This window comes from Morone saxatilis, unplaced genomic scaffold (genome assembly GCF_004916995.1).
Source record: "Morone saxatilis isolate NCDOM2014 unplaced genomic scaffold, NCSU_SB_2.0 Contig12, whole genome shotgun sequence".
Classification (NCBI taxonomy): Eukaryota; Metazoa; Chordata; class Actinopteri; family Moronidae; genus Morone; species Morone saxatilis.
Genome location: NW_023339674.1, coordinates 21,270,339 through 21,286,929, shown reverse-complemented (window position 1 = coordinate 21,286,929; position 16,591 = coordinate 21,270,339). Strand labels below are relative to the sequence as shown.

General features: G+C 41.8%; 1 protein-coding gene and 1 long non-coding RNA gene across 2 annotated transcripts in view; one reads left to right on the top strand and one right to left on the bottom strand.

The window, feature by feature from the left end:
- scfd2 (sec1 family domain containing 2) overlaps positions 1-14,799 on the bottom strand; it is an 84,511-nt gene extending 69,712 nt beyond the window's left edge. Inside the window, exons 1-3 of the mRNA XM_035653191.1 lie at positions 13,868-14,799; positions 13,454-13,622; positions 4,925-5,052 (exon numbers count right to left, since the gene is read on the bottom strand). Coding sequence (XP_035509084.1) covers positions 4,925-5,052; positions 13,454-13,622; positions 13,868-14,681 — 1,111 coding nt within the window. The 5' untranslated portion in view covers positions 14,682-14,799. The remainder of the gene's footprint in view (positions 1-4,924; positions 5,053-13,453; positions 13,623-13,867) is intronic.
- On the top strand, positions 3,866-6,208 carry LOC118321730. Its single transcript, XR_004796418.1, has 4 exons — positions 3,866-3,929; positions 4,947-5,055; positions 5,773-5,942; positions 6,068-6,208. It is a non-coding gene; the product is annotated as an uncharacterized LOC118321730 (long non-coding RNA).
- Positions 14,800-16,591: the final 1,792 nt, after the last annotated feature.

Sequence of the window (16,591 nt, the reverse complement as noted above, 5' to 3'; positions counted from 1 at the left end):
ACTAGACTCCTCACACTGTTTGGGACCCTCTGCCTCCCCCTACGCCCCTCCCGCGAAGATTCACAGAGACACAGGAAGAGCAGCGTAAAGGGTGTAAAGAGCTAGAAGGGGGGGTGTGCAGGGTGGCCTGGAGGTACGAGGGGCTGTGTCAGGGGCTTGGATAGAGCGAGGGCACACATTAACTCCCCATAAAGCCTACTTCTTCATGTTGATGTTCTGAACCAGCACCAGATGTGGGAGTATTTCCTGTTGGACTACATGGCCAATGTTTTCTTTAGCGGGGCCAAACACATGACTAGAAGAGAAACAGACAGGCAGGACACAAAAATTGAGCAGAAAGCTTCAGAATACTAGATACAATATGGAGTCATGGCACTTAACAAATGTAAAAACAATATTTTTTTTTTTTTACTTTGTTAAACTGGATAACAAAAATTCTTATTGAAATATTTTCAGAAATAATAATGGAGAGAATCATCCAGGGAAGCTACTAACAAAAAAACTCATTTTCTGGGAAGCTGATAAGTAGACCTGACAACAAAATAGATTCCTGTCTGCCTATTGGGAAACTAGTTTCCAAGCTGAACTGAAAGAGTCAGTGTGCTGTGTGACATTCACTCTGTGGGTATTATGAAGCAATTGTCTATAAGAGAGAATTAAGTTTCTTGCTGAAATTAAAGTATTTTTGAAGAATAAGCCAGACATAGTCAAAATCCTGAAAAGCTCTATTGTGAACATATCCAGCCATAAAATCCTGGCAGTATAACTAAGGTTCGCTAAGTTTGATGTGCCAACCATAATTCAGCACAGAACCAGGAAATACGTCCAAAGCAAGTGCCAAGCATAATTTCACCCGTGAATAGGCAACCAAAGAATGGCACACTGTAGGCCAAATATAATCAGACTTTACAGCTTGGGTAGATCATATGAGACTGAGTGAGAAAATGTAAGACATTGGAAAAAAACAGAAAGAAGAACTTAAGACAAGAAAGCCACACAAAAGCCTGTTCTCGATTACACAATCAAACAGTGCTGGCTGAGCCTCAGCTCTTATCTATGCCACTAAACTTCCCTCAAAACAGTTCTGCGATTCCTCAAGCATCTTGTTGCCAGATGCAAAATGAATCTCAGGGAGATGATCTGTCAGCTGAGCTATGGTTTCAGACTACGGTGTTTCTACATTAACAGCAGTGCTGGAAAGGTTCTTGATTTCAGCCTCTAATAATTTAAGACTGTACACTGTACTTACCTTTAATGGACCTTTCCCTACCAGCTTTATAGTTTTTAATTATACATTGTAGGCCTATTGTGTTTTTCATTTCATTTCACTGCCTTGAAAGATACACCATTAATTTCTGGTGTCTGAAAATACCAGCCAGTTTTCATATTACAGTTTAAACTGTAGTCAAGTCAATCAGCATATCAGTTCTGTTCACTAGTGCCCTACGCCCAGAGGTCTTCAGGTATATAAAATACTGCAGTTCTTGTCGCTATTTGTATATCACCTAAGACGATAGTAGAAACTTGAACCTTTGGGCCATTTTAATTGCTTTTATTGCAGGACCAGCCATAAAACAAATCACATTTTCAGTCCCATGCTATAAACAAATTGAGCTGCTGCCCATTTTAGCCTGATGTGCAGAAGTGGCAATTGAAGCTCGGCCATGATCAAAGTCCTGAATAATGCAAAAAAGGGCAGGGGCCAAGAATGATTTAGTTCTGTTACTGGAAGATGACTTGTATTCTAGGTGCAGAGGGTTACCCAGAGGCTAAGTGTGTGATGTCAACGTGAAGCTGAGTGGTGGCCAGCCTTAGCAGCTGGACAGTCTCATAAGTAATTCTGCATGGATGGGGGACACAGGAAGGCTGAGAGATTTTTATTTATGCCCTCCAAGAGGAGGAAAGACCTGGATGGGTCTTTTATTTGTGGATGCATGTTAGGACCTCTTTCAAGACTCTACTGTACAGGAGCACAGGCTACAACAGGGCAGCTCTACCGCCTCATTACTCGGGCCTTCTTTAGTGTCTGTGTTGTAGAAAAGTTTTTATCTGTGGTTCCTCTTCAGTTAAACATATATGTTTATAACTCTACATAATCTGTACAGTATGTACTGTTTAAGGCATGTGGTAGTGACCATAGTACTTTGTCTCCAGTCACTGAAGAACATTTTGATCAAATATAAAATCTGATCTCATCAGGCACAGGTACATGCTCACATTGAGAATCTAAGCAAGTATAATGTTTACCATGTTCACCATTTTATTTTAGTGTGTTAGCATGCTAAGATTTACTCATTAACACTAAACAAAAGGCTGATGTGAATGTTATTACGTAATTTCGTCTTAAACCAAAGTAGAACCAAAGTGGTAGATGAAAGGGTCACCAAGTCTTCACAATTCAGTCTGAGGGGAACATGAATATGTGTACGACATTTCATGGCAATCCATCCAATAGTTGTTGAGACATTTCATTCAAAATCACGCATTTGAATCTCACGTTGGAGCTAGAGGAAGGGTCACCAAGGGTGATTCATCCTGTGGAACTGGGTGACAAACTGACATTGCTGCACATTACATTCAATGTATAAAGCATGTTTTTGTGACACATTTCAAAACAGCACAATAGCACATCCAAAAGACCAAGTTTTAATTATCACAAATAACATCTGATCTAATTAGGGACCTGTTCTTGTATTCATATTGTTGTTTTGTTTTCTGTTCTTACAAAACAATAACAAAAACTTTGAGAATGTGTGTGAGAGGTTTGGAATAACTGGAAGTGTCATAATGTCACAGAGACCCTTTAAGTTGTTTCATGATTTACATGATCCAACTAAAACACATTTGTTAATCTATGTTGTCATTGTTGGTGATATTGCGGTTTTCCACTGAAATAAATGGCCAGACATTATGATAATATTTTCATTTAATCTGCTTGTACAAAGTTGAGAAAAAAACCTTTTAAGGCCCCATAATATGCGTTCCCTTTGTCGTAATAAATTACAGAATTATATATAACAAAATGGAAAGAAAGCCATAAATCAATTAGTGTGTGCAAAGCCCTTTTGCCATTTAATACAACACATTCTGACATTTAAATTTTTTTTACTTAAATTTAAATTAAGTAAAAAAATATGAATACTTATTTAAAACTATTGTCATATTACACTTTATTCCCTAATCTCACTGCCTGAAATGATGAATGCAATTAATTGTCTGCTTGAGTCTCACTCCTCTCTGCTGTAAAAGGACTGCACCACAGGAAGAAAGGCCCCGTCAACACATCTCATTTACACTGCAGTATCAGTGAACATAATATATACACAAACTGTATAACCATGTGACGCAGACATATGCATATATACATACATACACACACGCAGATGAACAGATAAACACACGTTTATGGACGATGAAACCAAAGCTGTCTAACTAATTCCCTGCTAAGAGCAAAAACACCCAAGATAAACACTGGACTCTGCACAACCACATACATCTCCCCCCCCCCTCCACACACACACACACAGCGAGGGAATTTCATCATCCCATTGTGCTATGAGAAACCTGATGGGTCATACTCAGGCTCTGAGAAATTGATTATTTTTTCTGTCTCTCTCTGGATGATCTTATCCTGTTGAGATGAAAAGACGCCAAGTTGGGTTAGTGTGTATGTGAGAATGCAGGGCCCGGAGGATCCTGATACAGTATTTTCCTCCACTGATCAGCATAAACCTACCAGAGTGAGAGTGTGTTGGGGTGCGAGTGGAAAATTCTGCGAGTGAGCGGGCACTGAGACAGCAGATAGGTATTAATGCTAAGCGTTTTGTGTTACCGGGTTTAGCTTGGTCTCATATGAGCAGAGCATGATGGATTGAGAACGCTGCTGGTGGTGCTGGTGGGCAGGATGGGAACTGTGTGGGGGTTCGCTGGTGAGCTCAGGGGGCTTCGTGGAATCTGGTCCTCTGCCAGTGGGGTATAAGGGTTCAGTGTGTGAGGAGTCTGGCTGTGCCCGCTTCTCTCCTAACCTTTCTCTCATTCTCTCTCTCAGGGAAGACATTAAGTCAACAGACTGTCAGTCAGCGGGCGGGAGCAACTTTAACGCTACACCTTCTTCATACTTTCTTGCTTTTACAGTCACTCTCCATCTTTTTATTCCTTCTATTCCTGCAGCTTGAACTCCTGTTGTTGTGCATTTTTCTAAAGGAATCTAAAGTGTAGCAGCCATCCAGAATTAGAAGGTCTGCTGTTTAGCACAAATGTGTGAAAGAAAAACCTCTCTGTGTATGCAGATGCTTGAGTGTGTGGGGTGTGTGTGTGACCTCCAACATATTACAACCTGCTTGTTAAGAGACAAGACCTTCTTTACCTCACAGATTATAGGAGCTGAGGGACCACACTGCCCCTCCCTTTTAACCCCAACCCTTTTCTGCCAGATGCTAACATGCATATTAGCTGTGTGTGTGTGTGCATGTGTGTGCACAGTACAATGACCTATGTGAGTCAGAGGGTAGCATGAAGGTGAACGTGACTTTATTTTTGCGTGCCTACACATATTTTTATCCCTCGCTTCATACCCCTTTGCTTCATTAACAAACAACAAAAGTTTTCAAAAGCAGCGTGCGCGTGTGTGTCTGTGTGAGTGTGTGTCATAGAGCCAACATGTGGTTCAGATTTCCTCTGTGGCCACATGGGCAAATACACGGCAACACAGAGAAGTTGGATCTCTGTAGGAGGGGCTATGGTTCTGCTCCAAAACACTATAGCGTTCACACACACTTTTTCTCTCTAAGAATCTTTGTTTTTACCCATGATGCTTAATGTTCATTCATTTTTATTTTCTGTGTTTGGTGTGAATTAGTGCTTTTTTTTTTAAATGGGAAATCAAGATTGCAGTTTGTTCCATGTGTGACATTCTGTTTCTTACCCATGCTCATCTTGATTGGCAGCTTCTCCTTGCTGGCTGTTTCCACTAGTTGCCGACGGACCTCCATCACCCCCTCTTTATGTTTATTGGTCAGCATGGCCTCCCATAGTGACTGTGCTGCAGTTGACCTGGTAGGTAAAACAATCAAACAGGCAATTTATTCATAAGAGGGGAAAAACACTGTAGTAGAAGATGTAAAGTGATTTTCAGCACTAACTAACAACAAGCTAACGTTAGCTAACAACTAACAAGCTGAGCAACTTTTGCTGCTCCTGCCATTTGTTCAGAGCATGGAGGACTTGTGTTGTATAAACACAACAGGGACGTGATTGAGTGCTCGTCTCAGTGATAGAGAGCCTGCTGGTTTGGGAGTGGTGACTCCCCTATGGGACCCCTCACAGGAAAAAGCTGAAATTAGCAAAGGGAACAGCAGGAATGTTCTCAATCCACCTCAAATGTCTGTATTCCAACATTCCTCTGGATTGATCAGTGCTGTCCTTACATCACTGGCAAAACAAGTCTGGAGACCAAGACTCCTCTAGATACCCTCTCAGTCCCTCGTCTCATTATCCGCTAGGTTATGAAACACACTGATCCACATCTCTAATGGGAGATTGAGGACAAGGCATGTGTGTAAGACTATTACCATCTGCCATGAGCAGTGGAAACAGCTTCAAGTCTTTCCATGAAAGAATCAAAAGAGTGTCACTGAGGCATTTCATCATCAATAGCTTCAGAGAGCGACCCTTTTTCTTTTAAAATGTCTCTTATATCTGAATTCAAGTTACGAACATGTTTTATATCTCTGTCTCCATTGGTCTCCTCTCTGATTTCTTGCCCTGTTAAAGGCACTGACACTTTTTCTGCTGGATAAAAGGGCATCAACAGCTACATCTCTGTCCCTTTGACGGCTAGACTGACATGAGCAGTGATTTTCTCCGTCCTCTTAGGAGTGACCAGAAACTGAAGCGAGGCAGACACAAAGAGAGAAAAGGGGCTCAGGACGGGGAGAGGGAAGGTAGGAGGGAGCTCGTTGACAAATCCACTCTGTTTTTCTTTTCTTTTCTTTCTTTTTAAAAAAAAATACTTTTTTCTCCTCTCGCCTTTTCTCCTTTCTAACTGCTGCCATGTGTTTAATATCAGATGTAATCTGTTCCAGACCTTGGGCTGGGGCTAGATGGGGAGGAGAGGGGCTCACACTGGGACGCCCGCCATCTTCACACTAGAACCAGACACAAAGACCGGCAAACACAACTCACCCAAGGACAAGAGTCTAATGTAAAAACTGATACAGTAAAATAAATAAATAAATGATATTTAATTACAACCTCATGGTTTGCTTGAGTTGTGATTGATACATGAATACAAGGTAGAGCGTTAATTGGTCAAGAGTTATGACGTTGTTATGTCATTTCTGGAAAACACTTCTCTTAATCCTTCAGAAAACACTAAGACACTAACGCTAAGATTACGCAAACCGTGAAGTTCCACATACTTGTCATGGCTGAAATACCAATAGTGTGACTTGACTTGGCCATTTGTGAGCGGCCATGTGTGTGTTTGTATGCGTGCACATGCATCTGTATTTGTTTGCACACAACCTTTGTGCATCCGTGCGTGTTTTTGGAAGACGGAGAGCCTCGGTAGTGTGTGGATGAAATATGGTTCTAATTTAGCTTTTTTCCCCCACAACAACCCGCTCCCCCCCTCCCCACCCCCCAAATGGCCTACTCCCCCTGACACTGTCCCTGTGCCATTTGGTCAGACGAGGGTGGGGGTTTGAGCTGGACCGAGGGGTGAGGGGTAAGGTTTATACTGGCAGGGTGTGAAACAGGCCAGCCAGGAACCTTGTTGAGTAACTACTCTACTATGGAAGAAAAAAAGGGGGAGGGGCTGGGTGCGTGTGCTTGGTCATCTGCGAGCGTTAAGTGCAGTGTGGCTCTGTCTGTTGAAAAGGATGCTAGATACAGACTGAAGGGGGCACTCTTGCACTTGACTTGTGTGCACCATAGTGGATGTCCTGCTTGGACAGGCTGAGTGGGTGTGTTTGGAGTGTGTGGGTGTTTGTGCCCAGACTAAATTCCACTAGATGTGTAATGAGTGTCATACCATTAAAAGGCAGTTAAGCATCAAATACTGTAACTTAAAGCTGTGAAAGATGTGTGTACCACGTGAAAGAATGAACACATATGTACACATTAAAAGTAATGAAATACCTCTGAATGTGTCCAGGTCATTAATGAGTGAGGGGGTGAGGAGGGGGTTAGTATTCCTGGAAGTGTATGATGCAGCAGAAAAGAATTGCTCCAACCGTTCTGACTCAGGATTTCTTAAATTTACTCCCCATCCTGTGGGCCTCTCATCCCTGGGTCGAATATAAATGCGTACATCTGCACAAACATTTCAGTGTTTATTCCTTTACTCCCACTCAAACACGTAAGCAAGCAAATTTACCTCGAAATTGTGACGTGTTTCAGAAGTGAGTCATAGTACATACATACGATTGATGAAATGTAATAAAGTAATAATCATCATCAGCATCGTTCACAGCCAAACAACAAATGAAGGTCCAAAATTTATTCTCATCTTATCAGCCCTTTGCACACATATGACATTACTTTGCGACAAACAAAATAATTTTTTTAAAACAGAATTGTGTTTTTATTTTACATGGCTGGAGAATGGGGGATGGAGGGATGGAAATGGCCCCCGGTGATGTCAGTTTCACCCAAGTTAGAAATTACATATTTTTATTTGACCATTTTTTTCTTGTTCTTATATGTTGCCACTGCAACACAACGGAGGTGAATAGAATCATTTTCAATAAATTCAGCAGGAATACCTCTTTCCAGGTGTCCCATCACTCTGTATAATTCACTAAAAATGCAGTCAACCAGGAGGGACAAAGAAAATGAGTGTAGAAAGATGTTCCAATGAAATTGTGGTGTCTGAATTTGAGAATTAACTAGAATTGTTTTATTGTTTCTATAAAGGCACAATGCTGATAAAAGTTATTTTTGAATGTTCTGAGCACCACAAATGAAATTAAATAGAAGTCAGTTGCACTGCAGTGGTGGCAGAAAATCTGGGACAAAGATATCTTAACTTAATAGTTCTACACAGCCTATCACTTGGACAGCTAAGAAACATCATACAACTGACCACAGCTCATAAAATGTTGACACCATTTCTTGGAGTTTGTCAGCATCTGTGCAACAAGTCACATCCACAAACTGCAGTACTCTCCAGTGTATATTACTGCAACTATCCTTAATGCGATCAAGGGCATCGGAACTTCACACTCAGCAGGCTGCAAAAGCAGACCGTATTTCCCAGTGCAGATGATTCAGATGATCTGTGTACTTTCCAACAGGTCTACGTGCAACAGATCCAGCCTAATAGAATTGTGCAAGGTCAGCCCCATTCCTCATGAGTTAATTTATGGAGTGTTTTTAATGGGCCAAAACACACTGTCGGTTTCCTGTAAACATCCCCATGTACATGAGTACATGAGAGAGAGAGAGAGGTGGACCAAAACCAGACCTGGCCTTGAGTGTCTGTGTGTCCTGGCAAGGGGGGGACAAATGACCCAGCAGATTTATAGAGAGAAAAAGAGGGAGAGGAGTTCCGCAGGAAGTGAGGAGAGGAGGGGAGATACATCTGTTATTAACAACAATGTTTTTTACAACTGTAGGAAATCTCCTTTAATTTACACTAGAGGTGTGACATGTAAAGGTGTATGTGTCATTTATCCACTAGAATTGTGTATATTATAGCATACACGTTATATATGTGTTATATAACATAACATGTAAAATGCATACAGCTTGATTTGTAAAATGCACATGTAAAATAATATCTTCTTTTGGGAGAAGCTGAGAAATGAAAGGATCTTTACGGGGGACGATATGGGAGCCTCTTCCTCCACTGATGTCTCTTGGCATAGTTTTTATTTTCAAATGAGAGCCAGCAGTAGGGGTTCTTTGAAGAAGATGGGCTGGAGGATGTAGAGTGCCATCTTTGGGGGTGTTTTATCCTCTTACTGAATAAATGAACGTGGACATTTTCTCCAATAAGAAGCATGTTCTCTAGTGAAAATTGAATGACAGAGTAGAAGACAGCATATAAGACAGAATAGGTTTTGTTATCTCAGTCTTGATGGGAACACGAACTACAAGTTGTTCAGGTGAAAGTAATTTATGTGATTGATGTACTGTGGGTTTCAGGATGAGATACCTTTAACACTGGAGAGGAAAAAAGAATTAGGTAGCGGAAGAAACAGAGACACAACATCTGAAATGGACCAGGGGACATGTCAGCTCACTGAATCCTAAGATATGACTGCATCTCAAAATTGACAGATATGAACTCAATTTCGCAAATAATTCAAGTTATCACTGACCTTTAGGGTAGTCTGGATAAAATCAGGGTAATAAATGATTAGATGAAAGCAACCAAACTGCGTGACGCATATGGCTTAGAGGGAGAGTTGGTTCTCATCTTTAAAGCGGTGGGAGAAGACTTCAAAATATTCAACTGAGACTACTTTAATTTTATCTTCACACTTTATTGCAATACTGAAAACTAGAAGCACAGATTGGTTCTCACTTAGGTACGGCAAGCACATAGCTATGATTTCTATTAACTGCAAAGCAGATAGAAATCAAATATTGAATGACTGCCTCTACTTCCGACACGGTATAAGGACCGCTATTAATTTTCCACACTAACATTTCTCATCAGCTGCAGGTTCAACTGTGGTGAGAGTGGAACATGGAAAGCAGTTACTGTAAGGATTAAGTTTGTGTCACAATACACTGTAAGGAACTCGATGTTTGGCCAGAATCAATATCCTGTTCAAACAGACCTTGTAATCCTGAAAACATGCTCAATAGGCAGGCCTGTAAGGGAACTTGTACTATACTGTAAGTAACACTGGAATAGAGTTGATGTTTAGCCTATAAATCACTTGAAGACTTCAAGTATAAGTAAGTATAGAATAGCAAAACAATCCCTACCCTTTAACAAACCACAATAGAATGAACGTGGCCTGTTTCCATTCCCCTTCTTTATTCTTGGTGGGGTAAAATCAGGGTTAGCTGTGCTCAGCTGTCTGTCATTTGCTCTCTCCATACTATCTCTGCTTGTTTTGTTACTTTTCCCATACAGCCTGCACTCAAATAAGTGTGCATGGCTTTTTATTCATGCTCATATTTCCCAGCTGAGACATAAATAGGTGTTTTCCCTCCTTCCTGGTGGTACACAAGCAGGAGCTGTTGGGCAGATTTGAGGGGATGGCAGCCTTGCAGTGTTTTCTCGTGGCAGGGTGCGGTCGGTTACTCTGCTTGGCTCGAGCTCAGCAGCTCCTGAGGCAGGCCCAGAGCACCTTGGCCACCCGTACTCGGTTCTGCCCACATGCACACACACTCTCACCACAGGATCAAGGTCGAAGGCGGCCAGATGACGGGGGTGCAGGGTTCAGTCTGAGACTGAGGGAAACTTGGTGCCCTCTGCCAATGGGGTTCATATGTCCTACTCAGGATCACAAGGGTTGTGCAGCCAAGCACAGCAAATTACACAGACTGTGCTGGAAGGTACCTGACCACAAACACACATACACAGGCACACAGAACACTCCCACTGCCACTTTCACTCAACATCCTTCTATATACAGCAAACTGTGCATCCTGGCACCATTTAATAGCTTTAAAAAAATGCCATAGTGCAGGAGTAACAAAAACCAGCACAGGCAAAGTAAGCATGTGTGTCTACACACTCACACAAAGTATACTTTCTCTGTGGCATGATTAGTGGAACCACAGAGTGAAAGTCAGGTTGCAGGATAAGGAAAATTCACACCAGGTTATGAAAGACAATACGAGCATAATTGCAAAGTAAGTGTGGGGTCTTGCCAGGAGAGCTAGAATCAACAACCACCCACAGAATGTTTAAGACACAGTAATCTATAAAAATATCCTGGAATTACTGAGGGAAGTATCATACAAAAGGTCCAAAGTAGATACACACCTAATATTTAAAGGCTTGAACTGGTCTACACATCAAAACACACTGTGGTCTGAGCTAAAAATAGCTCAACAAATCATAGGTATATAAACATACAGCAGGAGGAAACTTATTATATAGACAATCAAACCACACAGAGCCAGTAGGGTCTAGAGCTTTGCACAGTTCACATCACGCAAAGAAAACAATCCGTTTTAGAAATGTGTGTTTTTGTATCTTTTGCAGAATTTGGAGAGATTAACGCTAAAGAGCAGTACACCTTAAAAAAACATGCTTTTGCAGAGCCCTGTCTTGAACATATTGGAGTGATTGACATAAACTCTGCCTATGGTGAGCGGCGCACTTCAAGGCAGTTAAATAAAGTGGGAACGTTAGGCTTCTTTCTTGCTCTGCCTCGGCAGCACTTCAATCTCCTAAACATCTGTGATAAGGCTCAACCGGGCCATCTGCTCCGAGATCGCACACAGGCAACACTAATGCTGATCCTGCGGGCCCAGATCAGACACGTACTCTATACAACCACAGCCCTATGCCACATTACTTATTACTGTCAGCTACAATCCTTCATCTGCCTATTTGTGTCCAAGTGCCTGCTGGAGCTTGTGCACAATATCTGAATCGGTCATCTAAATGTTGTGAGATAAAAGTGTTTGGCTGACACTCGTATTTGGTGAAAAGACCCAGAACAATGATTGCAAACATTTGCACTGGGACCTCTGCACAGCCACCAATCCCTCCTTGGGGTGCTTTGTCTAAAATGGAACCCAACCTCTTATCCACAATCATACACTTAACTCTTTCTTACAGATAGGCGACACGAAAGGGCGAGCTTGTTGCTGCAGCATTGAGCCAACAATTTGTGAACAATGAAACAGATCTTCTGTCTGCAGTTCTAGTCCGCTGTGTGTGCAACCAAGATATTCAGAACAACTACAGCGACTTGAGACGTGTATTTGGGGGTGCATCCGGGGGTCAGTGCAACCTGCCCCTGCTGTGCTCGCATTATCTGCTACAGTACACGCTGTCCAAACACCACTGAGGAGAAAGGGGTAAGACTGGTTCCATTACAACAGAACCTCCCACCTAGCTCAGAACGGTCTCCGCTGTATTCAGTGTATGTGTAAGCCCGTTTGTGGACATCGTCAGACATACTGCATGACAGCTCCGGCCACAAAACTCTTCTTCTCAGTCAAAGCCTTTTCCTCCTGCAACCACATGAAGGGGCAAAGCGGGAGTGGAACACATGATGTAGGACTAATCCCTGCCATGTACAACAGCCCCACCGCAGGCGCCTAACACGTGCATCTGCACAGCCAAGACTACAGGCAAGCTTCACTGAGCAACTGGCACCTAATGCTGGTCATGTGCCACTCAACTCACTCACTGAGGGCTGGTGAGTGTGTGTTTGTTCATATGTGTGTTTGGCCAGGTGGGAAAAGTATGTAAAAATGTATGTTATAGGGGTTTCAGTGGTAGCAGTTCCATTTTGGATCTGGTTCCAAGTTGGTAAAATAAGATTTGTTCATCTCTGGTTTAGGTATGATGCTGAGTGAAATAATCACAGTACTGTATATTTTTTATATTTATAGTCCATGAAATGCTGTCTAAACCCATCCCTATTCAGTGGACAAGAATTCATCCCATGCAGAGAGAATAAATATCCCATTGGGAGTTGGGTAACAAAACATTTGCTATGCTCCTGAGTAACTAAACTAAACTAAACCAAAGAATTTTAACCATAACACACATAGACAGACAACCGTTCACACTCACATTCACACTCACAGCTAGAGGCAATTTAAAGTTTCCAATTAACCTAACCTACATGGGAAGTTAGGAGGAAATTGGAGCGCTCAGTGGAAACATACACACAGGAACATAGGGGCACATGCAAACTCCACAAAGACAGGCCACATCAGGGTTTGTTATTCTTAAAAAAAAAATAAATAAATAAAAAAAAAAAAATATATATATATATATATTTGATATTAAATTATTTGGACAATAAGTTTCAAACTTCCACTAGACGTGGTGTCTTTGGTGTGCTCTCTCTCTGGCTATATCTTAAGCTATAAGTTATAAAAGAATGCATGAATGAGTGAATAACTGTGACTGTAATTATTACTGGGGTAAAGAGTAGGACCACAGCTAACAATTATTTTCATTATTGATTAATCGTTTGGTCCCAAAAAACCCAAAAGTATTCAATGTACTTTGTTTCTGTTCTTTACTTATCTTGTTTTATTCACCTCTTTCATTGATGTGCACTCATATTTTCATAATATTTACGTGTCTCTTCTGTTTAATGGGTCATGTTTAAGATTTTTTTTAAATATATAGTTTCAAATGATGGCTGAAAAGAAATGCAATAAATGATTGCCACTCATAAAAGTCTTTTCAATCCAAGTCTCTCAGGAAGGTGATAACAGCTGTGTGTATACATATATGACACCAATTAACAAGAAAATGAATATTTCTCTAAATGAACTTGAGAGATGCACTCACTGGGTCTGTGCGAGACAGCCAGGGGCCAGGGTGGTCTGGGAGTCAGGGGTTCGCTGCAGACTTGTGAGCTCCAGCATGTCCACCTGTACGTCTGTCACATGACCAGGTAAGGGTTCGAGCACAGTCAGAATCTTCTCCACCAGGTTGTCTCCGTGGTGACCAACAGCTCCTGAGAGACAAGAAATGGAGAACTACAAATGTCCAAATATCTACTCAGTATGTAACAACAACTGTCAGTGACACATCTGTATGTGGATCTATACTGACTAGTAGTCATAGGAACACTCTTTTTGCAGTTTTAGCTATAAATACTACACAGAAGAGCAGACAGGGTCATGATTGTGATGTGATTAGGGTTCTGCACTGTGCAGAATGATTTGGTGCAATATGATCCAAAGCGCAGGGAGAGTTCACCTGTGAGATCCATTGTTCGGTCCACAAAGATGATTGATGCTTTATTAGGGGCTGTCTTCCTTCGGTTTTTGGCTTGAGGGTGATTGGCTAGTTCCCCCGCGATGATGCGGCTCATTGGACCCACAGCAAAACTCTCTTCCCTGGTGCCTGTCGCCTCAAACACTGAGTTCAATGCTGAAGCCAAGGACTTGATTTCAAGTTGCAGTTCAACCGGGAGAGAGTGCACGTCTACATCAGCCAGGCTTCCAAATCTCTTCTTCTCTGGTCGTTTTGCATTTATTGACTCCAGATCAGGTGAGAGCAGGGGAAACAGGTGAGCAAACATGGGTGTGAGGAGCAGCTGCTGTGATACAGGGGCGAACACCACTGGAACATGCATGACTTCAGCCGTGTAGTTCATGTTTCCCATCCACTCGCACAGCTTTTCTTCGAACTGCTCAAAAACAGGGTGGCCATCCATTTCTGTCGTGACATTGTTGGCGAGCAGGTGCACGGAGTGAGCCACGGTGGTGATGACAACACAGTACTGGAAGTGACTGAGGGAGACGATGTCTTTGATGATGTCGATTGTTCTGCCCTTCAACAAAGTGCTCACCACAAACACGGCTTTCGGTTCATTCGCAGCGCAGGCTTCGAAGCTCGAAAACTCTTTTAAATTTCTGGCTCCAGCCTCCAGTAAGAGGGCAGCACCCCCGCCCCAATGTAGAGCCTCTGCACACTGGTCGTCCATAAAAACAACAGCTTTCTTTACCTTCGACAGCACCTTCTCCCACATCTGGAGCGGGAAGTGCGTGAAATCCTCCGTCGTCAGCATCTCGCCAGTTGTCAGTGTTAGCTAAATGCAACGGAATCCAACACACATCAGAAATGTCAGCTCAAGTAGCTCCCAACAAAACAAACACACGAGTCTCTCAAAGGTGACGTGGCAATCGCGCGTCGCAGCATTGAAACGTCACTCAAGCTTTAACTCGTTGCTATGGCGATAGGCAGCGTCCAGCAACTCGCATGAAGTAGATAAAGTGCACTTTTTTTTACAGATTTATCGATGAATTTTCGGGTATTTCATTTTATTACCGAGTCTGTAGAATCCACTGCAAATGAAACAAATAATTCAAAGGTTTTATAACGTTACTCAATTCCTACAAACGTTACAAACAACGTTCAAACTTGTCCCAGCGGTTAAGCTAACGTTAGCTGTCAGTTGGCCAACCCAGCACGAGACAGTTTCTGACCAATGACAGGGCCGGGTTCATGAGACATGACCTTTACTGTCTCCATAGAAACACCTTAAACTGTCAGTTTTACTGATACGGGCAGGACCACAATCACTTTATTTAACGTCTAAGTTATAAACATAGCTATTATTTTGTTTGTTTGTTTGTTTGTTTGTTTGTTTCAAACGTCCTTTAATATATTAAAATGTCCTCATCGGAGTCAGACTCCAAAGTTGTCACCGAAGATGAAGATGAAGAGGAACAAATATATCGATGTAAGTTAAGTGTAAACCATTAACAGTAACATTATATATTAACTTAGGTTTAAACAGGTCAACTGCATGTTCATTTATTGTTTATTCTCTAAATGTTTTAAGTTTGTCATGTCTGTGTGTTTCAGTGATTTATAACATGAGCACCACAGATAACAAGGAAGAAAAAGAGAAGGTTCAGACCCCACCCAGGTGTGTATACTGTGTGTCATACATATATGGTCCCACTGTATTGGCCATGATCGTAACCTTTTCACTTTTAATATGAATACCTGTCAAAAATAATGTTATAGGCATAACACTACATTTCAGTAAAACCACCGGATATTTATGATATGAGACTATTAATACAGTTTATTCACCTATCTCACTTATATAATTCTCCCTTACCTCCCTCACTTTGAACTAAGGTTTGAGAAGTTCAAAGCACACAGGTTATTAGTGACAGTGAGCGGTGAATATATTCAGAGTGAACTGTGGTGGCGTGCTCATATCCAATTTGAACCGAGTGCGTTACAGTAATGAAGTATTCAGACATAAAAACACTTTTCACAGTACAATAATGACAGTGATCATTATAGTTGCACAATACATGTGTGCCTGAAATGTGCAGCCAGTCATGTGGAACATTAAGAAGTATTTTGATGCTCATTAAACCTGCTGCCAGGCGAGCAGTGTTTATTTGTGAGCTGGGAAATGTGGATGTAAGCAATCACACAATCGGAGCGCTGACGATATCTGTGGTCTGCATTCTCCAGCCTCTTTGCCTCAGAGTAAATGTAGCATAGCCTGATAATTACAGTAACTTACTGTAACGCACACCAAAGCTTCAACAATAGTCTTGTTTTTTGTGGAGATGTTCTGATACAATTTTTTCCCACCCTGATACTGATTCCGATACCTAAACTTTGAATATCGGATACATGTGCGTTAAAAAAGTTATATCGAGTATATTATTACAATATTTTTAACAAGTGTATACTGGTAAGCCTGTATGGTCGCTATCATTGTTGTATGGTCTAGCTCAGGTCAAACCCTCTGTCAGTGCCAGAGTCAGAGTAGGGCAGGTCATGACTGCACTATCCTGGGAAAAACAGGCAAATGGAATACAGCTGGGAAGTGACAGTACAGAGACACCAGTACCCCCGATACCCGATACATACCTGATACATTTTAGGCAGTATCGGAGGAATTTACGATACTCGTATTGGTATCGGAACAACTGTACTTTTTTGTGT